Raw genomic sequence first — 23,052 nt, 5'->3', positions numbered from 1 at the left:
CTATCAAATCTCCCCTCACTCTCCTATGCTCCTGGGAAAAATGACCTAACCTCTTCAACCTTTCCCTATAACTCAGATCCTCAAGTCCCAGCAACATCCTTGTAAATTTTCTCTGTATTCTTTCAGCCTTATTGATATTTAGGTGACCAGAACTGCACATGATACTCTTAAATTAAGCCTCAGCAACATCTTATACATATTCAACATAACATCCCAACTGCTGTACTGAATGCTTTGATTTATGAAAGCTAATGTACCGATAGGTGGAGATACGTCTCTACCAAAGGAGGCATAAGGCGCTCATTCTCTCCACTAGCCTGCAGGTCACCCTTGGGCAAGGTGTAGACCCTGCTTAGACCCTGATCAGGGTCACGTGGCCATATGAGCAGCCGGTGCAGATCACACGTCCTGGTTACGCGACCACTGACACCAGGCAGACAATCTCTGAAGAGTATTGATAATGGCTGGGGTCACCCATCTTGTAAAGACACTGCCCAGAAGGAGGCAATGGCAAACCACTTCTGTAGAAAAATTTGCCAGGAATGGTCAATGGTCACATGACCTGGCACATAATGATGATGATGAATGTGCCAAAAGCTCTCTTTACAACCCTATCTACCCATGACACCACTTTCAAGGAATGATGAATCTGTATTCCCCGATCACTTTGCTGAATGAAGTATTTTATATCAATTGGGGAATCGATTGGAGTCCATGAAAACACAATTACCCATTGCCAGTGTATTGGTGTAGTAATTTTTATCATAGAACATGACAGCACAGTAAAGGCCCTTCAGCCCACAATGTTGTGCTGACCCATATAAACTTACTCAGGGGTGGCAAGGTAGTATAGCGCTTTACTGGAGCATGGTATCAGCCAAGGATCTGACTCCATAATATTTCACAATGTAAGGATCGTATACATTTATGTTAGGTGACTCCCTTTCTGCAGAGTTTTGACATGTTCAAAGTTCAAATTTATTATCAAAGTATGTATATAGAAACATAGAAATCTACAGCACATTACAGGCCCTTCAGCCCACAATGTTGTGCCAACCATGTAACCTACTCTAGAAGCTGCCTAGAATTCCCCTAGCGCACAGCCCTCTATTTTTCTAAGCTATTTGTCTAAGAGTTTCTTCAAAGACCCCTATTGTACCCACCTCCACCACCTTCGCTGGCAGTGCATGGATGCACCCACCACTCTCTGTGTGAGGTACTTTACGTACTTTTACACTTCTTCACTAGTGTATCTGCCTCCACCACTGACTCAGGCAGAGCATTCCATGCACCAACTACTCTCTGAGTGAAAAACCTTCCTCTAATATCCCCCTTGAACTTCCTACCCCTTACCTTAAAGCCATGTCCTCTTGTACTGAGCAGTGGTGCCCTGGGGAAGAGGCGCTGGCTGTCCACTCTGTCTATTCCTCTTAATATCTTGTACACCTCTATCATGTCTCCTCTCATCCTCCTTCTCTCCAAAGAGTAAAGCCCTAGCTCCCTTAATCTCTGATCATAATCCATACTCTCTAAACCAGGCAGCATCCTGGTAAATCTCCTCTGTACCCTTTCCAATGCTCCCACATCCTTCCTATAGTGAGGCGACCAGAACTGGACACAGTACTCCAAATGTGGCCTAACTAGAGTTTTATAGAGCTGCATCATTACATCGCGTCTCTTAAACTCTATCCCTCGACTTATGAAAGCTAACACCCCATAAGCTTTCTTAACTACCCTATCTACCTGTGAGGCAACTTTCAGGGATCTGTGGACATGAACCCCCAGATCCCTCTGCTCCTCCACACTCCCAAGTATCCTGCCATTTACTTTGTACTCTGCCTTGGAGTTTGTCCTTCCAAAGTGTACCATCTCACACTTCTCCGGGTTGAACTCCATGAATTTAGTCAAGAAGAAAAAAGAAAAGTACGTAAAGCTTTGAAAATTAAGATCAAATGGAGCACATGAGGAGTATAAAGAAGTCAAAAAAGAACTTAAGAAGGGAATTAGGAAAGCCAGGAGGGGCCATGAAAAGTCCTTGGCAAGAGGATTAAGATGAATCCAAAGGCATTCCATACATACATAGAGCAAGAGGATAAGTAGGGAGAGAATGGCACCATTCGAAGATTTACCTGGATGCGGAGAATGTGAGTGAGGTATTTAATGAGTACTTTGCTTCAGTATTTACCAAGAAAAAGGATGTGGAGGACCAGCAGATCAGTACTGAGTGTATAAATAAGTTAGGGCATTTCGACGTCAAGGAGGAGGAAGTGTTAGGTCTCCTAACGAGTATTAAGGGTTGTTAACACCCCAGGGCCTGATGGGATTTACCCCAGGTGAGTGAAGGGGGCAAGAGATGAAATTGCTGGGCCCTTGACCAGAATCTTTGTGTCCTCTCCAGCCACGGGTGAGATCCTGGAGGCCCGTCCAGTGGCTAATGTTGTACCTCTATTTAAGAAGGGAACAAGGGAACTATAGACCAGTGAGTCTCATGTCAACTGTAGGGAAATTACTGGAGAAAATTCTTAGGGACAGGATATATGAGCATTTGGAAACGCATGGCAGAATTAGAGAGAGCCAGCATGTCTTTGTGTGGGGCAGGTTGTGCCTTATCAGTTTAATCGAGTTTTTTGACAAGGTGACGAGAGATTGATGAGGGTAGGGCAGTGAAGGTTGTCTACGTGGATTTTAGTAAGGTATTTGACAAAGTCCCTCACAGGAGGCAAATCCAGAAGCTTCTGGTGCATGGGATCCGTGGCGAATTTGCTGTTTAGATTTAGAACTGGCTTGTGTATAGAGGGCAGAGGGTAGTGGTTGAAGGGACTTACTCGGTCAGGACGTCTGTAATTAGTGGTGTTCCACAGGGATCTGTGCTGGGACCTCTGCTGTTTGTAACATATATAAATGATTTGGATGAAAATGTAGTTGGGTGGGTTCGTAAGTTTCCAGATGATACCCTGACTGGTGGAGTAGTGGATAGTGTAGAAGGTCGGCGAAGAATACAGCACAATATAAATCAGTTGCAGATATGGGCTGAGAAATGGCAGATGGAGTTTAACCCAGATAAATGTGAGGAGTTGCAACTCAGTAGGGCAAATGCAAGGAGACGGTACACTGTTAAGGGAAAGGTCCTAACAGTGTTGCTGAGCAGAGAGGATCCAAGTTCACAGCTCCTTGAAAATGGCTACACAGGTTGATAGGGTGGTTAAGAAGGCTTGTGGAATGCTTGCTTTTATTAGTTGAGGCGTGAGTTCAAAAGTCAATTGCAACTTTATAAAACTCTGGTGAGCCTCATCCGGAGTATTGCGACAGTTCTGGTTGCCCCAGATGTTGAGGCTTTGGGGAGGGTGCAGGAGACGTTTACCAGGAAGCTGCCTGGTTTAGAGGGCACGTGCTGTCTAGAGAGGTTGGATAAACTGGGGTTGTTTTATCTGGAGTGCTGGAGGCTGAGGGGAGATCTGATATAGGGTTATAAGATGATGAGAGGCACAGATAGAGTGGACAGAGAGTATCTGTTTCCCAGGGTTGAAATGTTTAATACCATTGAAGGTGAGAGGGGTAGGTTCAAGGGGATGTGTGGGGTAAGTTTTTCACTCAGAGTGGTGGATGCCTGGAATGCGCTGCCTGGTATGGTGGTAGAGGCAAGTGTATTAGCTTTTAAGAGACGTTTGGATAGGTTTAAGAAGGTGGAAGGACATGGACATGGTGTAGGTAGGAGGGATTTGTTTTTGAGAGTTTTTGATTTGCTGTTAAGCTGCTTCGGCACAACATTGTGGGCTGAATGGCCTGTTTCTGGGCTGTACTGTTCAATGCATCTATTAACAGTGCTTTGGCGCACAGCAAATCTGGGCCAAGCAGAGGTCTAGCAAATTTAGCCAAGCCAAAGTCCCGTATGTAGTGTTTTCCACTGAAGCAGAGCGTCATGCATTGTGTCCCATGAGTCCAGATCCTGCTGCCGTTGGTGGCTTCCAATGAGGGTCCATCACTCTCTGCCTTGTAGTTAATGTTCAGTACTGGCAACATACTCGTTTGAGTGCTTGTGTCACACAGGAAGCGTCACTCTGTAATGAGCAGTCGGAACCTGTAGTGTTCACCAACCTCCGATGTCCTTTTGAGCTGGCACTGCCAAAGCTACATGGTGGTCACTTCTTGGTGTTCGTATTAAAGTGTGCATGGTAAAAACATAGACTCGGCCTTGTCTGGTTCAGAGCCACGGGCAGGAGTCTCCTGCAGACTCTGCTAACAGGGCCTATTGAGACAGGGAAAGGACGAGGAACTGGCTGAGTGGAGACTGTCAGCCATTTTAGCAAGCTTCCTATTATCCTTTACGGATGTATTAGTGAGGGCTGTGCAAACTTGATCAGGCATTTGTTGCATAAAGAATTATTTAAAAATGGAACAAGGACAGTGATTGCCCAGGAAAAATTGCATGTGCTCCATTGGTACTGAAGGCCTCATGTCACCCAGGCCAGGCAAGGAGAGCAACTGTTTGGCGTGCTCAGATTCAAACAGTCCAAAACTCTGTAATAGGTGAGTTTTCAGATTGACATCTTTACCACTCACCACTCTGGCTACAGTGGAACTACTTAGCGATGCTATGACATGGTAAAATTTGGTATTTTCTGCGGCGATTTCTCGCAGCGCGAGCTGGGCTTCTGCCTGTGCAAACTATGTGGTAGTGCTCTGCTCCCAAAACTCCAGCAGCTTCAAAGCGACTGCAGTGGTTGACCTGTCTGAGAGCCAATGTAGGGTTTTGTGAATAAAACATACGTGAATCGGTTTTTTTTGTGCTTAACAAAAGCTGCAGCCCTTTACTTCCATTACAAACAAACCAGAAGCAGTCACCTTATACTGATGTCATTATGTCAGACACTGTCTCTTAAAGTGAACACAGCCAAAGATGGTGTGAGTAAATTATGTAGAATAGTTTCTATTATGAATAATATGTGTCATCTGTCCTATTACATAACCCTACACCAGCGTGGATAACTGCACTCACCTCAACTCTGAACTGATTCCACAGCCAACAGACTCACTTTCAAAGACTCTTTACAACTCATTTCATATCATTTTTTTATTTGCAGAATTTGTCCTCTTTTGCACATTGTTTGCTTGTCAGTCTTTGTTTATGTTTAACACGCGAGATCGAGAGCAACACACACACACAAGATGAGTGGAGGAATTCAGCAGGTCTGGCAGCATCTGTGGGGAGGAATGGAAAGTTGGCATTTTGCGCCGAGACTCTTCGACAGGACTGGAAAGGAAGGGGGAAGAAGCCAGGTGTACAAGCTGGTAGGTGACAGGTGAGGGTGAAGGTATGTGGATGGAGGAGGGGTGGGGGTTAAGGGAAAAGCAGGAGGTAATAGTTGGAGAAGGTAAAGATTGATGTATAGTTTTATGTATAGTTCTGTTTTTGTAAATCCTGTTGAATTTCTTTATTTTACTGTAACTGCCTGCAAGAAAATGAATCTTAAGGTAGCATATGTGAACTGCAATAATAAATTTTACTTTGACTTTGACAAAATATGCCATCTAAAGATCATAAGACCGTAAGCAATAGGAACAGAATGAGGCCATTTGGCCAATCAAGTCTGCTCAGCCATTTCATTATGGCTGATCCATTTCCCTTCAGCCCCAATCTCCTGCCTCCCCCCGTACCCTTCATGTCCTGACTAATCAAGAATCTATCAACCTCTTCTTTAAATATACCCAATGACCTGTGGCAATGAATTCCATAGATTCACCACCCTCTGGCTCAAGAAATTCCTTCTCATCTCCATTCTAGAAGGACACACCTCTATTCTGAGGCTGTGTCCTCTGGTCTTAGACCCTCCCACCATAGGAAACATCCTCTCCACGTCCACTGAGTCAAGGCCTTTCACCGTTCAGTGAGATACCCCCTCATTATTCTGAATTGCAGTGAGTACATGCCCAGAGCCATACGCTCCTCAAGTGATAAGCCTTTCAATTCCAGAAAGCAGAAGTGATGTTTTTATGAAGTTATGTCAGAGAAATCTAATTTCATTTAGGGCTGATTATCAACATCCTGTACTTCCTATCCCTGGTGATGAAATAATTACATCACCATGGAGACCGTGGGCCAAAGGGCCTGATTCTGTCTGTGCTCTATGAGTCAAATCTGTATCATTACATTTAGGAGTGTGGAATTTCCACTTGCTTCTATTAAGGTTACAAGTAGGCTAAGCAGAGTATGTTGTTACTGACAAGAATATTATCAGTAACTAAATTAAATTAATAAATTAAATTAATAACTAAATTCTGGGAAGAAGCAATTTATTGTGTTGCACACTATATTTACACTTGAAATCTTGTAATGAATCATTTATTTTTCCATTGAATCAGAGCATTTCACTTTGGCATCTCAATAATCTATCAAATTTCAAGGACAGCTGTCAGCCGAACCACCAACATTCTCCTTCTTATCTGTTGGGTTCCCACCTTCTCTGTTTTCAGCTTGAGTTGCTGTCACCGTCTCCACATCACAAGGGGAGGTAGAGGAGGTTAGATCACCTTTAGCTTTTGTAACTCTTTGACTTCTCCCAGTTGTCTCCCAAGGACAGACCTCGGCAAGGTTAGATCTCTCCTTGTCACTCTGAGCATCTCCTATTTCCCAAGGACAGATGACCCCAACTTTAGATGTATTACTGTCCTCTCCGTCTTTTGCATTTCCAGATGTTGTTCTAAGTTTCAGTGACAATGCTAACCATTTGGATTGTGACGACGAATCATTTATACCTTTCGACTTCAAGGTGCCTTGTATGAGTGACCCTGGGACAGCTGCAAACACCGACTGAGATCGTCCCTTCTTCTGATTTGCATTGATTCTTGTCTCTTCTGAAACCGTGTCCCACGGACAGATATCTGCAAGTTTAGATTCCTCAGTGGGCAATGTTTTTCCCTCTTTCCTCTCGGTATCACCTGCATCCCAGGGACAGATATCTGCAAGTTTAGATTCCTCAGTGGGCAATGTTTTTCCCTCTTTCTTCTCGGTATCACCTGCATCCCAGGGACAGATATCTGCAAGTTTAGATTCCTCAGTGGGCAATGTTTTTCCCTCTTTCCTCTCGGTATCACCTGCATCCCAGGGACAGATATCTGCAAGTTTAGATTCCTCAGTGGGCAATGTTTTTCCCTCTTTCCTCTCGGTATCACCTGCATCCCAGGGACAGATATTTGCAAGGTTAGATCTATTGGTGGGTAATGAAGTTTCCTTGTTTGTAATAGTATCTCCTGTGTCCCAGGGACAGATATCTACAATTTTGGGTTTATCAGTGGGCACTGATATGTCCTTGTTCTTAGTATCTCCGGAGTCCCAGGGACAGACATCTGAAGCTTTCGTTTTATCAGTGAGTAATGAAGTTTCCTTATTTTTGGTATTTCCTGAGTCCCAGGGGCAGATCTCTGTGGCTTTGAGTTTATCAATGGGCAGTGAAATATCCTTGTTCTTAGTATGTACTGTGTCCCAGGGACAGATATCTGAAGCCTTAGATTTATCAGTGGATAATAAAGTTTCCTTGTTGTTGGAATCTCCAGTATCCCAGGGACAGACCTCTGCAATTTTGGATTTGTCAGTGGGCTGTGAAGATTTCTTGTTCTTAGTATCTTCTGAGTCCCAAGGACAAATATCTGCAAGACTGGATTCATCAATGGGCTGTGGGGCATCCTTGTTCTGAGTATCTCCTGAGTCCCAGGGACAGATCTCTGTGGCTTTGGATTTATCAATGGGCAGTGGTGAATCCTTGTTCTTGGTATCTTCTACTTCCCAGGGACAGATCTCTGCAACTTTAGATTTATCACTAGGCTGCGACTGGCCATCTTTGTTCTCTCTGTTCTTCACCTTGCCTGGCGACACTAGCTGTTTCAGTGACAATGTTAATCGCTTGTTCTGTTGCAATGAGCTGTTGGCATCTTTTGCACTCTGTAGAAATGATCCTGGGATTGCGGCACAAACAGATAAAGACCGTCCCTTCTTCTGTTCACCACTCATGCCCCCGGCTGATGTCTCCTTCAGAAGTAAGTCCCACGGACAAACAATGGCAGAGTTTATTGATGGACCAGCACCTGAGATTTTGTTCTTTTCAACAGACAATCTCTTTTCCTGTTGTTTCTCCATATAACCTGTGTCCCAGGAACAGCTCGGCATGCCATTGGCTCTGTGAGGTTGTGAAGAAGTTTCCTTGTTCTGAGCATCCCAGGGACAGATCTCGGCAATTCTAGATTTATCGGTGGTCTGTTGGTTGACATCTTTGTTTCGCGCCTTACTTGGTAACAGCTGTCTCAGGGACAATGCCAATCGCTTACCCTGTTGCATTGAACCATTAGTGTCCTTTGCATTCAAGGCGCCTTGGAGAAGCGATCCTGATACACCAGCACCAACAGATAAAGACCGTTCCTTCTTCTGGTCCTCAGTGGGCGACGCCCCTTTCAAAATGACGTCCCATGGACAAATAATGGCAGAGCTTGTAGATGCTCGTTTTAAGAGGGTCATATATTTTTCCCGCTTGCTTCCGCTGTGCCGCTGAGTAGATTCTGAAGACATATCTTTGGGTATATCGGTTGGCTGTGTTTTGTCTTCTCTGCCCTTGCTCTCCTTTTTTCGTGGACTGAACTCCATAGATGTAGCTTTACCCATTGAACCTATCGCCTCCGCCCCATTAACCCGCTCCTGGTCAGGACTGCCCTTCCCTGTCTCGCTCGCTTTGGTGGATTTTTCTCTTTTGCTGCCTCTCGTCTTTCCCGGTGTCACCAGATGTTTCAGAGACAGCCCAAATCCCTTGGGCTGCTTTAAGGAGAGGTTCATAGGCTTTGTTTTGAAGGAGCCATGCATAAGTGATTCAGGAGCCAAAGTGCAAATGGACAAAGACCGCCCCTTTCTCTGGTCCGCACTTATGTCTGCCATCGAATTTACCCCTCCCGTTGTGTCCCATGGACAAATAATTGCACTATTTGTTGACGCTTGTTTTATCAGTGACATGTATTTTTCTCGCTTATTCTCCCCTGTTTTGACGTGACCTGCCTGCTCAGATTCTGTCTTATTGGTATTGGAAGGCATCTCTTCCTGTTCTGTCTTTGAAGATTCAGCTGATTTACCAAGTCTGGTTGGGGACGAGCTGGTCCCCGAACGCTTATTTGCTGGCCCCCGGGGTTCATTTCGACTCGCAGCCGCCTCTTTCACGTCCCCACCCAGAGTGCTGCCCGTGCCAGCGTGCCGAAAGCTGTGATGTTTCCTCTCCACGTCCACGGGTTTCTTTCTGCAGTCCAGCTTCCCCGAGGAGTGCGATCTGTCCACGCCGCCGCTCTTGATTGTGACGTGTTTGTGATACCTTGTCTCAGCAGACGGGGGCTGTAGGTTCTGGGAGTCTGCAGGGTGAGCCGGACACTTGTTGCGGCCATCTTGTAAGTGTAGTCTTGCTGTGCCTTCCGTGTGTACCTGTTGCCTGTCCCCTCTGGTCGTCTTAACTGCTTCGTCCGGCTGCGCCCCGACAGTGGGGAGCTGGAGGCTGGTTGGTGCTTGCTTGGTTGACAACTTCTTCAGAGCTCTCTCGCCGACCTGCTTTGGGTTCTCCTCACTCTTCCTGGTGAACATTACCGCCTTTTCCTTCGCGCAGGTGACCACACTGAGAGACTTCTGCAGGGTGCCCAGTTTGGAGGGCAACGAGGGCTTGTCCACTGTTAGGTTTTGCGCACTGGCCGACTTGCACACCAGCGGCGCTGCATCCAGCGACTCCGTGTCCGACCTCTCCGAAGCCTTTTTTGCAAGTTTCTTTCTCATCAGGGAATCCAGCAGGGAAGGGTCCCTTGTGGAGGAATCTGACCTGCCAGAGTGACCATCCCGGTGGCCCCTCATGTGGTCATATGTACTGTGGGACTTCCGTATTGAAAAGACCCGTTTGATGGAATCTTCTCTGACCTTCATGCTGGAGCTGGAGGGTTCATTAAACTTCTTCTTGTAGGAACCGGAGTGACTCCCAGTTCCAATGGATCCACCCCTCTCAGTCCTACTGCACTGCCGGCTCATTGAATCGGGAATCTCCGTGATGCGTTTGATGATGGAGCGACCTAGTCCCCTCCTCGAGCTCCTCTTCTTCTGAAGGTGTGGGTTGTTGGTAGTCATCTTCTTGGTTTTGTGTATTTCCAGTTGAGCATAAAGCTTCTTAAACTCATCCTGGAAGAAAAATAAGGAAACATTAGTGATTCCCAGAAGTTTCCGGTAGAGTTACTGAGCAGGATTGGCGTGGTTATTACAGTAGCTAGCATAACACTGTTACTATTAGACCACAAGACATAAGAGCAGAATTAGGCCATTCAGCCCATCAAGTCTGCTCCACCATTTCATCATGGCTGATTCACTTCCCTCTCAACCCCATTCTCTTGCCTTCTCCCTGTATCCTTTGACGCCTTGACTAATCAAGAACCTATGAACCTCTGCCTTAAATGCACCCAGTAACCTGGCCACAGCCACCTGTGGCAACAAATTCCACAAATTCACCACCCTCTGGCTGAAGAATTCCTCCTCATCTCTGCTCTAAATGGACGTCCCCTCTAATCTGAGGCCGTGCCCTCTGATGCTAGACTCACCCTCTGCAGGAAGCATGCTCTTCACATCCACTCTATCTAGGCCTTCCTCCAGGTGCACAAGTTTCCTCCCACAGTCCAAAGATGTACAGGTTAGTGAGTTGTGGACACACTATGTTTGTGCTGGAAGCATGGAGACATTTGTCCCCAAATTCTTGCTGGTTTGATTTGATACAAACAACACACATTTCAGAATCAGAATCAGGTTTATTATCACCGGCATGTGTTGTGAAATTTGTTAACTTAGCAGCAGCAGTACATTAATATAGAAAAAAACTGAATTATAATAAGCATATAAATATTAAATAGTTAAACTAAATAAATAATGCAAAAATAAAAATAAAAATGTAGTGAGGTAGTGTTCAGGGGTTCAATGTCCATTTAGGAATTAGATGGCAGAGGGGAAGAAGCTGTTCCTGAGTCACTGAATGTGTGTCTTCAGGCTCCTGTACCCCCTCCCTGATGGCAGAGGGGAAGAAGCTGTTCCTGAATCGTTGAGTGTGTGCCTTCAGGCTCCTGTACCTCCTCCCTGATGGCAGAGGGGAAGAAGCTGTTCCTGAATCGTTGAGTGTGTGCCTTCAGGCTCCTGTACCTCCTCCCTGATGGCAGAGGGGAAGAAGCTGTTCCTGAATCATTGAGTGTGTGTCTTCAGGCTCCTGTACCTCCTCCCTGATGGCAGAGGGGAAGAAGCTGTTCCTGAATCACTGAATGTGTGCCTTCAGGCTCCTGTACCTCCTCCCTGATGGCAGAGGGGAAGAAGCTGTTCCTGAATCACTGAATGTGTGCCTTCAGGCTCCTGTACCTCCTCCCTGATGGCAGAGGGGAAGAAGCTGTTCCTGAATCACTGAATGTGTGCCTTCAGGCTCCTGTACCTCCTCCCTGATGGCAGAGGGGAAGAAGCTGTTCCTGAATCATTGAGTGTGTGTATTCAGGCTCCTGTACCTCCTCCCTGATGGCAGAGGGGAAGAAGCTGTTCCTGAATCGTTGAGTGTGTGTCTTCAGGCTCCTGTACCTCCTCCCTGATGGCAGAGAGGAAGAAGCTGTTCCTGAATCGTTGAGTGTGTGTCTTCAGGCTCCTGTACCTCCTCCCTGATGGCAGAGAGGAAGAAGCTGTTCCTGAATCGTTGAGTGTGTGTCTTCAGGCTCCTGTACCTCCTCCCTGATGGCAGAGAGGAAGAAGCTGTTCCTGAATCGTTCAGTGTGTGTCTTCAGGCTCCTGTACCTCCTCCCTGATGGCGGAGGGGAAGAAGCTGTTCCTGAATCGCTGAGTGTGTGTCTTCAGGCTCCTGTACCTCCTCCCTGATGGCAGAGAGGAAGAAGCTGTTCCTGAATCGTTCAGTGTGTGTCTTCAGGCTCCTGTACCTCCTCCCTGATGGCAGAGGGGAAGAAGCTGTTCCTGAATCGCTGAGTGTGTGTCTTCAGGCTCCTGTACCTCCTCCCTGATGGCAGAGGGGAAGAAGCTGTTGCTGAATCGTTGAGTGTGTGTCTTCAGGCTCCTGTACCTCCTCCCTGATGGCAGAGAGGAAGAAGCTGTTCCTGAATCGTTCAGTGTGTGTCTTCAGGCTCCTGTACCTCCTCCCTGATGGCGGAGGGGAAGAAGCTGTTCCTGAATCGCTGAGTGTGTGTCTTCAGGCTCCTGTACCTCCTCCCTGATGGTAGAGAGGAAGAAGCTGTTCCTGAATTGCTGAGTGTGTGTCTTCAGGCTCCTGTACCTCCTCCCTGATGGCAGAGGGGAAGAAGCTGTTCCTGAATCACTGAATGTGTGCCTTCAGGCTCCTGTACCTCCTCCCTGATGGCAGAGGGGAAGAAGCTGTTCCTGAATCACTGAATGTGTGCCTTCAGGCTCCTGTACCTCCTCCCTGATGGCAGAGGGGAAGAAGCTGTTCCTGAATCGTTGAGTGTGTGTCTTCAGGCTCCTGTACCTCCTCCCTGATGGCAGAGGGGAAGAAGCTGTTCCTGAATCATTGAGTGTGTGTCTTCAGGCTCCTGTACCTCCTCCCTGATGGCAGAGGGGAAGAAGCTGTTCCTGAATCGTTCAGTGTGTGTTTTCAGGCTCCTGTACCTCCTCCCTGATGGCGGAGGGGAAGAAGCTGTTCCTGAATCGCTGAGTGTGTGTCTTCAGGCTCCTGTACCTCCTCCCTGATGGCAGAGAGGAAGAAGCTGTTCCTGAATCGTTCAGTGTGTGTTTTCAGGCTCCTGTACCTCCTCCCTGATGGCAGAGGGGAAGAAGCTGTTCCTGAATCGCTGAGTGTGTGTCTTCAGGCTCCTGTACCTCCTCCCTGATGGCAGAGGGGAAGAAGCTGTTGCTGAATCGTTGAGTGTGTGTCTTCAGGCTCCTGTACCTCCTCCCTGATGGCAGAGAGGAAGAAGCTGTTCCTGAATCGTTCAGTGTGTGTCTTCAGGCTCCTGTACCTCCTCCCTGATGGCGGAGGGGAAGAAGCTGTTCCTGAATCGCTGAGTGTGTGTCTTCAGGCTCCTGTACCTCCTCCCTGATGGCAGAGAGGAAGAAGCTGTTCCTGAATCGTTCAGTGTGTGTCTTCAGGCTCCTGTACCTCCTCCCTGATGGCAGAGGGGAAGAAGCTGTTCCTGAATCGCTGAGTGTGTGTCTTCAGGCTCCTGTACCTCCTCCCTGATGGCAGAGGGGAAGAAGCTGTTGCTGAATCGTTGAGTGTGTGTCTTCAGGCTCCTGTACCTCCTCCCTGATGGCAGAGAGGAAGAAGCTGTTCCTGAATCGTTCAGTGTGTGTCTTCAGGCTCCTGTACCTCCTCCCTGATGGCGGAGGGGAAGAAGCTGTTCCTGAATCGCTGAGTGTGTGTCTTCAGGCTCCTGTACCTCCTCCCTGATGGTAGAGAGGAAGAAGCTGTTCCTGAATCGTTCAGTGTGTGTTTTCAGGCTCCTGTACCTCCTCCCTGATGGCAGAGGAGAAGAAGCTGTTCCTGAATTGCTGAGTGTGTGTCTTCAGGCTCCTGTACCTCCTCCCTGATGGCAGAGGGGAAGAAGCTGTTCCTGAATCACTGAATGTGTGCCTTCAGGCTCCTGTACCTCCTCCCTGATGGCAGAGGGGAAGAAGCTGTTCCTGAATCACTGAATGTGTGCCTTCAGGCTCCTGTACCTCCTCCCTGATGGCAGAGGGGAAGAAGCTGTTCCTGAATCGTTGAGTGTGTGTCTTCAGGCTCCTGTACATCCTCCCTGTTGGCAGAGGGGAAGAAGCTGTTCCTGAATCGTTGAGTGTGTGTCTTCAGGCTCCTGTACCTCCTCCCTGATGGCAGAGAGGAAGAAGCTGTTCCTGAATTGTTGAGTGTGTGTCTTCAGGCTCCTGTACCTCCTCCCTGATGGCAGAGAGGAAGAAGCTGTTCCTGAATCGTTGAGTGTGTGTCTTCAGGCTCCTGTACCTCCTCCCTGATGGCGGAGGGGAAGAAGCTGTTCCTGAATCGTTCAGTGTGTGTTTTCAGGCTCCTGTACCTCCTCCCTGATGGCGGAGGGGAAGAAGCTGTTCCTGAATCGCTGAGTGTGTGTCTTCAGGCTCCTGTACCTCCTCCCTGATGGTAGAGAGGAAGAAGCTGTTCCTGAATCGTTCAGTGTGTGTTTTCAGGCTCCTGTACCTCCTCCCTGATGGCAGAGGGGAAGAAGCTGTTCCTGAATCGCTGAGTGTGTGTCTTCAGGCTCCTGTACCTCCTCCCTGATGGCAGAGGGGAAGAAGCTGTTGCTGAATCGTTGAGTGTGTGTCTTCAGGCTCCTGTACCTCCTCCCTGATGGCAGAGAGGAAGAAGCTGTTCCTGAATCGTTCAGTGTGTGTTTTCAGGCTCCTGTACCTCCTCCCTGATGGCAGAGGGGAAGAAGCTGTTCCTGAATCGCGGAGTGTGTGTCTTCAGGCTCCTGTACCTCCTCCCTGATGGCAGAGGGGAAGAAGCTGTTGCTGAATCGTTGAGTGTGTGTCTTCAGGCTCCTGTACCTCCTCCCTGATGGCAGAGAGGAAGAAGCTGTTACTGAATCGTTCAGTGTGTGTCTTCAGGCTCCTGTACCTCCTCCCTGATGGCGGAGGGGAAGAAGCTGTTCCTGAATCGCTGAGTGTGTGTCTTCAGGCTCCTGTACCTCCTCCCTGATGGTAGAGAGGAATAAGCTGTTCCTGAATTGCTGAGTGTGTGTCTTCAGGCTCCTGTACCTCCTCCCTGATGGCAGAGGGGAAGAAGCTGTTCCTGAATCACTGAATGTGTGCCTTCAGGCTCCTGTACCTCCTCCCTGATGGCAGAGGGGAAGAAGCTGTTCCTGAATCACTGAATGTGTGCCTTCAGGCTCCTGTACCTCCTCCCTGATGGCAGAGGGGAAGAAGCTGTTCCTGAATCGTTGAGTGTGTGTCTTCAGGCTCCTGTACCTCCTCCCTGATGGCAGAGGGGAAGAAGCTGTTCCTGAATCGTTGAGTGTTTGTCTTCAGGCTCCTGTACCTCCTCCCTGATGGCAGAGGGGAAGAAGCTGTTCCTGAATCGTTCAGTGTGTGTTTTCAGGCTCCTGTACCTCCTCCCTGATGGCGGAGGGGAAGAAGCTGTTCCTGAATCGCTGAGTGTGTGTCTTCAGGCTCCTGTACCTCCTCCCTGATGGCAGAGAGGAAGAAGCTGTTCCTGAATCGTTCAGTGTGTGTTTTCAGGCTCCTGTACCTCCTCCCTGATGGCAGAGGGGAAGAAGCTGTTCCTGAATCGCTGAGTGTGTGTCTTCAGGCTCCTGTACCTCCTCCCTGATGGCAGAGGGGAAGAAGCTGTTGCTGAATCGTTGAGTGTGTGTCTTCAGGCTCCTGTACCTCCTCCCTGATGGCAGAGAGGAAGAAGCTGTTCCTGAATCGTTCAGTGTGTGTCTTCAGGCTCCTGTACCTCCTCCCTGATGGCGGAGGGGAAGAAGCTGTTCCTGAATCGCTGAGTGTGTGTCTTCAGGCTCCTGTACCTCCTCCCTGATGGCAGAGAGGAAGAAGCTGTTCCTGAATCGTTCAGTGTGTGTCTTCAGGCTCCTGTACCTCCTCCCTGATGGCAGAGGGGAAGAAGCTGTTCCTGAATCGCTGAGTGTGTGTCTTCAGGCTCCTGTACCTCCTCCCTGATGGCAGAGAGGAAGAAGCTGTTCCTGAATCGTTCAGTGTGTGTCTTCAGGCTCCTGTACCTCCTCCCTGATGGCGGAGGGGAAGAAGCTGTTCCTGAATCGCTGAGTGTGTGTCTTCAGGCTCCTGTACCTCCTCCCTGATGGCAGAGAGGAAGAAGCTGTTCCTGAATCGTTCAGTGTGTGTCTTCAGGCTCCTGTACCTCCTCCCTGATGGCAGAGGGGAAGAAGCTGTTCCTGAATCGCTGAGTGTGTGTCTTCAGGCTCCTGTACCTCCTCCCTGATGGCAGAGGGGAAGAAGCTGTTGCTGAATCGTTGAGTGTGTGTCTTCAGGCTCCTGTACCTCCTCCCTGATGGCAGAGAGGAAGAAGCTGTTCCTGAATCGTTCAGTGTGTGTCTTCAGGCTCCTGTACCTCCTCCCTGATGGCAGAGGGGAAGAAGCTGTTCCTGAATCGCTGAGTGTGTGTCTTCAGGCTCCTGTACCTCCTCCCTGATGGCAGAGGGGAAGAAGCTGTTGCTGAATCGTTGAGTGTGTGTCTTCAGGCTCCTGTACCTCCTCCCTGATGGCAGAGAGGAAGAAGCTGTTCCTGAATCGTTCAGTGTGTGTCTTCAGGCTCCTGTACCTCCTCCCTGATGGCGGAGGGGAAGAAGCTGTTCCTGAATCGCTGAGTGTGTGTCTTCAGGCTCCTGTACCTCCTCCCTGATGGTAGAGAGGAAGAAGCTGTTCCTGAATCGTTCAGTGTGTGTTTTCAGGCTCCTGTACCTCCTCCCTGATGGCAGAGGAGAAGAAGCTGTTCCTGAATTGCTGAGTGTGTGTCTTCAGGCTCCTGTACCTCCTCCCTGATGGCAGAGGGGAAGAAGCTGTTCCTGAATCACTGAATGTGTGCCTTCAGGCTCCTGTACCTCCTCCCTGATGGCAGAGGGGAAGAAGCTGTTCCTGAATCACTGAATGTGTGCCTTCAGGCTCCTGTACCTCCTCCCTGATGGCAGAGGGGAAGAAGCTGTTCCTGAATCGTTGAGTGTGTGTCTTCAGGCTCCTGTACCTCCTCCCTGTTGGCAGAGGGGAAGAAGCTGTTCCTGAATCGTTGAGTGTGTGTATTCAGGCTCCTGTACCTCCTCCCTGATGGCAGAGGGGAAGAAGCTGTTCCTGAATCGCTGAGTGTGTGTCTTCAGGCTCCTGTACCTCCTCCCTGATGGCAGAGGGGAAGAAGCTGTTGCTGAATCGTTGAGTGTGTGTCTTCAGGCTCCTGTACCTCCTCCCTGATGGCAGAGAGGAAGAAGCTGTTCCTGAATCGTTCAGTGTGTGTCTTCAGGCTCCTGTACCTCCTCCCTGATGGCGGAGGGGAAGAAGCTGTTCCTGAATCGCTGAGTGTGTGTCTTCAGGCTCCTGTACCTCCTCCCTGATGGCAGAGAGGAAGAAGCTGTTCCTGAATCGTTCAGTGTGTGTCTTCAGGCTCCTGTACCTCCTCCCTGATGGCAGAGGGGAAGAAGCTGTTCCTGAATCGCTGAGTGTGTGTCTTCAGGCTCCTGTACCTCCTCCCTGATGGCAGAGAGGAAGAAGCTGTTCCTGAATCGTTCAGTGTGTGTCTTCAGGCTCCTGTACCTCCTCCCTGATGGCGGAGGGGAAGAAGCTGTTCCTGAATCGCTGAGTGTGTGTCTTCAGGCTCCTGTACCTCCTCCCTGATGGCAGAGAGGAAGAAGCTGTTCCTGAATCGTTCAGTGTGTGTCTTCAGGCTCCTGTACCTCCTCCCTGATGGCAGAGGGGAAGAAGCTGTTCCTGAATCGCTGAGTGTGTGTCTTCAGGCTCCTGTACCTCCTCCCTGATGGCAGAGGGGAAGAAGCTGTTGCTGAATCGTTGAGTGTGTGTCTTCAGGCTCCTGTACCTCCTCCCTGATGGCAGAGAGGAAGAAGCTGTTCCTGAATCGTTCAGTGTGTGTCTTCAGGCTCCTGTACCTCCTCCCTGATGGCAGAGGGGAAGAAGCTGTTCCTGAATCGCTGAGTGTGTGTCTTCAGGCTCCTGTACCTCCTCCCTGATGGCAGAGGGGAAGAAGCTGTTGCTGAATCGTTGAGTGTGTGTCTTCAGGCTCCTGTACCTCCTCCCTGATGGCAGAGAGGAAGAAGCTGTTCCTGAATCGTTCAGTGTGTGTCTTCAGGCTCCTGTACCTCCTCCCTGATGGCGGAGGGGAAGAAGCTGTTCCTGAATCGCTGAGTGTGTGTCTTCAGGCTCCTGTACCTCCTCCCTGATGGTAGAGAGGAAGAAGCTGTTCCTGAATCGTTCAGTGTGTGTTTTCAGGCTCCTGTACCTCCTCCCTGATGGCAGAGGAGAAGAAGCTGTTCCTGAATTGCTGAGTGTGTGTCTTCAGGCTCCTGTACCTCCTCCCTGATGGCAGAGGGGAAGAAGCTGTTCCTGAATCACTGAATGTGTGCCTTCAGGCTCCTGTACCTCCTCCCTGATGGCAGAGGGGAAGAAGCTGTTCCTGAATCACTGAATGTGTGCCTTCAGGCTCCTGTACCTCCTCCCTGATGGCAGAGGGGAAGAAGCTGTTCCTGAATCGTTGAGTGTGTGTCTTCAGGCTCCTGTACCTCCTCCCTGTTGGCAGAGGGGAAGAAGCTGTTCCTGAATCGTTGAGTGTGTGTATTCAGGCTCCTGTACCTCCTCCCTGATGGCAGAGGGGAAGAAGCTGTTCCTGAATCGTTGAGTGTGTGTCTTCAGGCTCCTGTACCTCCTCCCTGATGGCAGAGAGGAAGAAGCTGTTCCTGAATTGTTGAGTGTGTGTCTTCAGGCTCCTGTACCTCCTCCCTGATGGCAGAGAGGAAGAAGCTGTTCCTGAATCGTTGAGTGTGTGTCTTCAGGCTCCTGTACCTCCTCCCTGATGGCGGAGGGGAAGAAGCTGTTCCTGAATCGTTCAGTGTGTGTTTTCAGGCTCCTGTACCTGCTCCCTGATGGCGGAGGGGAAGAAGCTGTTCCTGAATCGCTGAGTGTGTGTCTTCAGGCTCCTGTACCTCCTCCCTGATGGTAGAGAGGAAGAAGCTGTTCCTGAATCGTTCAGTGTGTGTTTTCAGGCTCCTGTACCTCCTCCCTGATGGCAGAGGGGAAGAAGCTGTTCCTGAATCGCTGAGTGTGTGTCTTCAGGCTCCTGTACCTCCTCCCTGATGGCAGAGGGGAAGAAGCTGTTGCTGAATCGTTGAGTGTGTGTCTTCAGGCTCCTGTACCTCCTCCCTGATGGCAGAGAGGAAGAAGCTGTTCCTGAATCGTTCAGTGTGTGTTTTCAGGCTCCTGTACCTCCTCCCTGATGGCAGAGGGGAAGAAGCTGTTCCTGAATCGCGGAGTGTGTGTCTTCAGGCTCCTGTACCTCCTCCCTGATGGCAGAGGGGAAGAAGCTGTTGCTGAATCGTTGAGTGTGTGTCTTCAGGCTCCTGTACCTCCTCCCTGATGGCAGAGAGGAAGAAGCTGTTCCTGAATCGTTCAGTGTGTGTCTTCAGGCTCCTGTACCTCCTCCCTGATGGCGGAGGGGAAGAAGCTGTTCCTGAATCGCTGAGTGTGTGTCTTCAGGCTCCTGTACCTCCTCCCTGATGGTAGAGAGGAAGAAGCTGTTCCTGAATTGCTGAGTGTGTGTCTTCAGGCTCCTGTACCTCCTCCCTGATGGCAGAGGGGAAGAAGCTGTTCCTGAATCACTGAATGTGTGCCTTCAGGCTCCTGTACCTCCTCCCTGATGGCAGAGGGGAAGAAGCTGTTCCTGAATCACTGAATGTGTGCCTTCAGGCTCCTGTACCTCCTCCCTGATGGCAGAGGGGAAGAAGCTGTTCCTGAATCGTTGAGTGTGTGTCTTCAGGCTCCTGTACCTCCTCCCTGATGGCAGAGGGGAAGAAGCTGTTCCTGAATCGTTGAGTGTTTGTCTTCAGGCTCCTGTACCTCCTCCCTGATGGCAGAGGGGAAGAAGCTGTTCCTGAATCGTTCAGTGTGTGTTTTCAGGCTCCTGTACCTCCTCCCTGATGGCGGAGGGGAAGAAGCTGTTCCTGAATCGCTGAGTGTGTGTCTTCAGGCTCCTGTACCTCCTCCCTGATGGCAGAGAGGAAGAAGCTGTTCCTGAATCGTTCAGTGTGTGTTTTCAGGCTCCTGTACCTCCTCCCTGATGGCAGAGGGGAAGAAGCTGTTCCTGAATCGCTGAGTGTGTGTCTTCAGGCTCCTGTACCTCCTCCCTGATGGCAGAGGGGAAGAAGCTGTTGCTGAATCGTTGAGTGTGTGTCTTCAGGCTCCTGTACCTCCTCCCTGATGGCAGAGAGGAAGAAGCTGTTCCTGAATCGTTCAGTGTGTGTCTTCAGGCTCCTGTACCTCCTCCCTGATGGCGGAGGGGAAGAAGCTGTTCCTGAATCGCTGAGTGTGTGTCTTCAGGCTCCTGTACCTCCTCCCTGATGGCAGAGAGGAAGAAGCTGTTCCTGAATCGTTCAGTGTGTGTCTTCAGGCTCCTGTACCTCCTCCCTGATGGCAGAGGGGAAGAAGCTGTTCCTGAATCGCTGAGTGTGTGTCTTCAGGCTCCTGTACCTCCTCCCTGATGGCAGAGGGGAAGAAGCTGTTGCTGAATCGTTGAGTGTGTGTCTTCAGGCTCCTGTACCTCCTCCCTGATGGCAGAGAGGAAGAAGCTGTTCCTGAATCGTTCAGTGTGTGTCTTCAGGCTCCTGTACCTCCTCCCTGATGGCGGAGGGGAAGAAGCTGTTCCTGAATCGCTGAGTGTGTGTCTTCAGGCTCCTGTACCTCCTCCCTGATGGTAGAGAGGAAGAAGCTGTTCCTGAATCGTTCAGTGTGTGTTTTCAGGCTCCTGTACCTCCTCCCTGATGGCAGAGGAGAAGAAGCTGTTCCTGAATTGCTGAGTGTGTGTCTTCAGGCTCCTGTACCTCCTCCCTGATGGCAGAGGGGAAGAAGCTGTTCCTGAATCACTGAATGTGTGCCTTCAGGCTCCTGTACCTCCTCCCTGATGGCAGAGGGGAAGAAGCTGTTCCTGAATCACTGAATGTGTGCCTTCAGGCTCCTGTACCTCCTCCCTGATGGCAGAGGGGAAGAAGCTGTTCCTGAATCGTTGAGTGTGTGTCTTCAGGCTCCTGTACCTCCTCCCTGTTGGCAGAGGGGAAGAAGCTGTTCCTGAATCGTTGAGTGTGTGTATTCAGGCTCCTGTACCTCCTCCCTGATGGCAGAGGGGAAGAAGCTGTTCCTGAATCGTTGAGTGTGTGTCTTCAGGCTCCTGTACCTCCTCCCTGATGGCAGAGAGGAAGAAGCTGTTCCTGAATCGTTGAGTGTGTGTCTTCAGGCTCCTGTACCTCCTCCCTGATGGCAGAGAGGAAGAAGCTGTTCCTGAATCGTTGAGTGTGTGTCTTCAGGCTCCTGTACCTCCTCCCTGATGGCGGAGGGGAAGAAGCTGTTCCTGAATCGTTCAGTGTGTGTTTTCAGGCTCCTGTACCTCCTCCCTGATGGCGGAGGGGAAGAAGCTGTTCCTGAATCGCTGAGTGTGTGTCTTCAGGCTCCTGTACCTCCTCCCTGATGGTAGAGAGGAAGAAGCTGTTCCTGAATCGTTCAGTGTGTGTTTTCAGGCTCCTGTACCTCCTCCCTGATGGCAGAGGGGAAGAAGCTGTTCCTGAATCGCTGAGTGTGTGTCTTCAGGCTCCTGTACCTCCTCCCTGATGGCAGAGGGGAAGAAGCTGTTGCTGAATCGTTGAGTGTGTGTCTTCAGGCTCCTGTACCTCCTCCCTGATGGCAGAGAGGAAGAAGCTGTTCCTGAATCGTTCAGTGTGTGTTTTCAGGCTCCTGTACCTCCTCCCTGATGGCAGAGGGGAAGAAGCTGTTCCTGAATCGCGGAGTGTGTGTCTTCAGGCTCCTGTACCTCCTCCCTGATGGCAGAGGGAAAGAAGCTGTTCCTGAATTGCTGAGTGTGTGTCTTCAGGCTCCTGTACCTCCTCCCTGATGGCAGAGGGGAAGAAGCTGTTCCTGAATCGTCGAGTGTGTGTCTTCAGGCTCCTGTACCTCCTCCCTGATGGCAGAGAGGAAGAAGCTGTTCCTGAATCGTTGAGTGTGTGTCTTCAGGCTCCTGTACCCGCTCCCTGATGGCAGAGGGGAAGAAGCTGTTCCTGAATCGTTGAGTGTGTGTCTGCAGGCTCCTGTACCTCCTCCCTGATGGCAGAGGGGAAGAAGCTGTTCCTGAATCGTCGAGTGTGTGTCTTCAGGCTCCTGTACCTCCTCCCTGATGGCAGAGAGGAAGAAGCTGTTCCTGAATCGTTCAGTGTGTGTTTTCAGGCTCCTGTACCTCCTCCCTGATGGCAGAGGGGAAGAAGCTGTTCCTGAATCGCTGAGTGTGTGTCTTCAGGCTCCTGTACCTCCTCCCTGATGGCAGAGGGGAAGAAGCTGTTCCTGAATCGTCGAGTGTGTGTCTTCAGGCTCCTGTACCCCCTCCCTGATGGCAGAGGGGAAGGAGCTGTTCCTGAATCGTCGAGTGTGTGTCTTCAGGCTCCTGTACCTCCTCCCTGATGGCAGAGGGGAAGAAGCTGTTCCTGAATCGCTGAGTGTGTGTCTTCAGGCTCCTGTACCTCCTCCCTGATGGTAACAGTGAGAAGAGGGCATATCCTGGGTGATGGGGGCTCTTACTGATGAATGCTGCCTGTTTGAGGGATTGCTCTTTGTACTATGGAGGCTGGTGCCCAGGAAGGATCTGATTAAGCTTAGAGCTCTTTGCAGCTTATTTTGATCCTGTGCAATAGCTTCCCCCCCTCCCGCCACCCCATACCAGATGGTGGTGCAGCCAATTAGAATGCTCTCCATGGTAGATCTGTAGAAACTTGCGAGTGTCTTTGGTGACATGCCAAGTCTCTTCAAACTCCTTATCTAAGTTAGTCCTATCTGCCCGCCTTTGGCCCATATCCCTTCTAATCTTTCCTATTCATCTACCTGTTCAAGTGTCCTCTAAATATTGATATTATACCTGCCTCTGGCGATTCATTCCATAAACCAACCTACCTTTGCAAGAAGAAGTTGCCCCTAAAGATTAAAGATTAGCTTTACCTTTCTAAATGTCTTAATTGTTGTAATTGTATCTGGCTCTACCAGTTCCTGTGGTAGCTCGTTCCATGTACTCCTCTGTGCAAAAAACTTGCCCCGTTGAATCTTTCTTCTCTCTCACTCTAAACCTATGGCCAAGTAATGGAGGATATGATGATGGCATTTGATAAAATTAGGGAAGAGGTCCAAGAGCAGAACAAACTTGTGCCCTGGAGCCATTAGCCTGATCGGTATTGGTATTGGCACTGGATGTGGGGTGGAAATACAGTATGTTTCTACCAAAGGAGGAGTAAGGCACTCCTTCCCTCCACTAGCCTGCAGGTCACCCTTGGGCAAAG

General features: G+C 49.7%; 1 protein-coding gene across 1 annotated transcript in view; it reads right to left on the bottom strand.

Moving 5' to 3' along the window:
- Positions 1–4,772: 4,772 nt before the first annotated feature.
- The window catches only part of LOC140741503 (uncharacterized), a 218,847-nt gene continuing 200,567 nt past the window's right edge, over positions 4,773–23,052 (bottom strand). Inside the window, exon 11 of the mRNA XM_073071780.1 lies at positions 4,773–10,183. Within this exon, the coding sequence (XP_072927881.1) occupies positions 6,398–10,183 (3,786 nt within the window). The 3' untranslated portion in view covers positions 4,773–6,397. The remainder of the gene's footprint in view (positions 10,184–23,052) is intronic.

This window comes from Hemitrygon akajei, chromosome 18, assembly GCF_048418815.1.
Source record: "Hemitrygon akajei chromosome 18, sHemAka1.3, whole genome shotgun sequence".
Taxonomy (NCBI): domain Eukaryota; kingdom Metazoa; phylum Chordata; class Chondrichthyes; order Myliobatiformes; family Dasyatidae; genus Hemitrygon; species Hemitrygon akajei.
The sequence above is the reverse complement of the archived record's forward strand: the minus strand, read 5'-3'. Positions and strand labels throughout refer to the sequence as shown.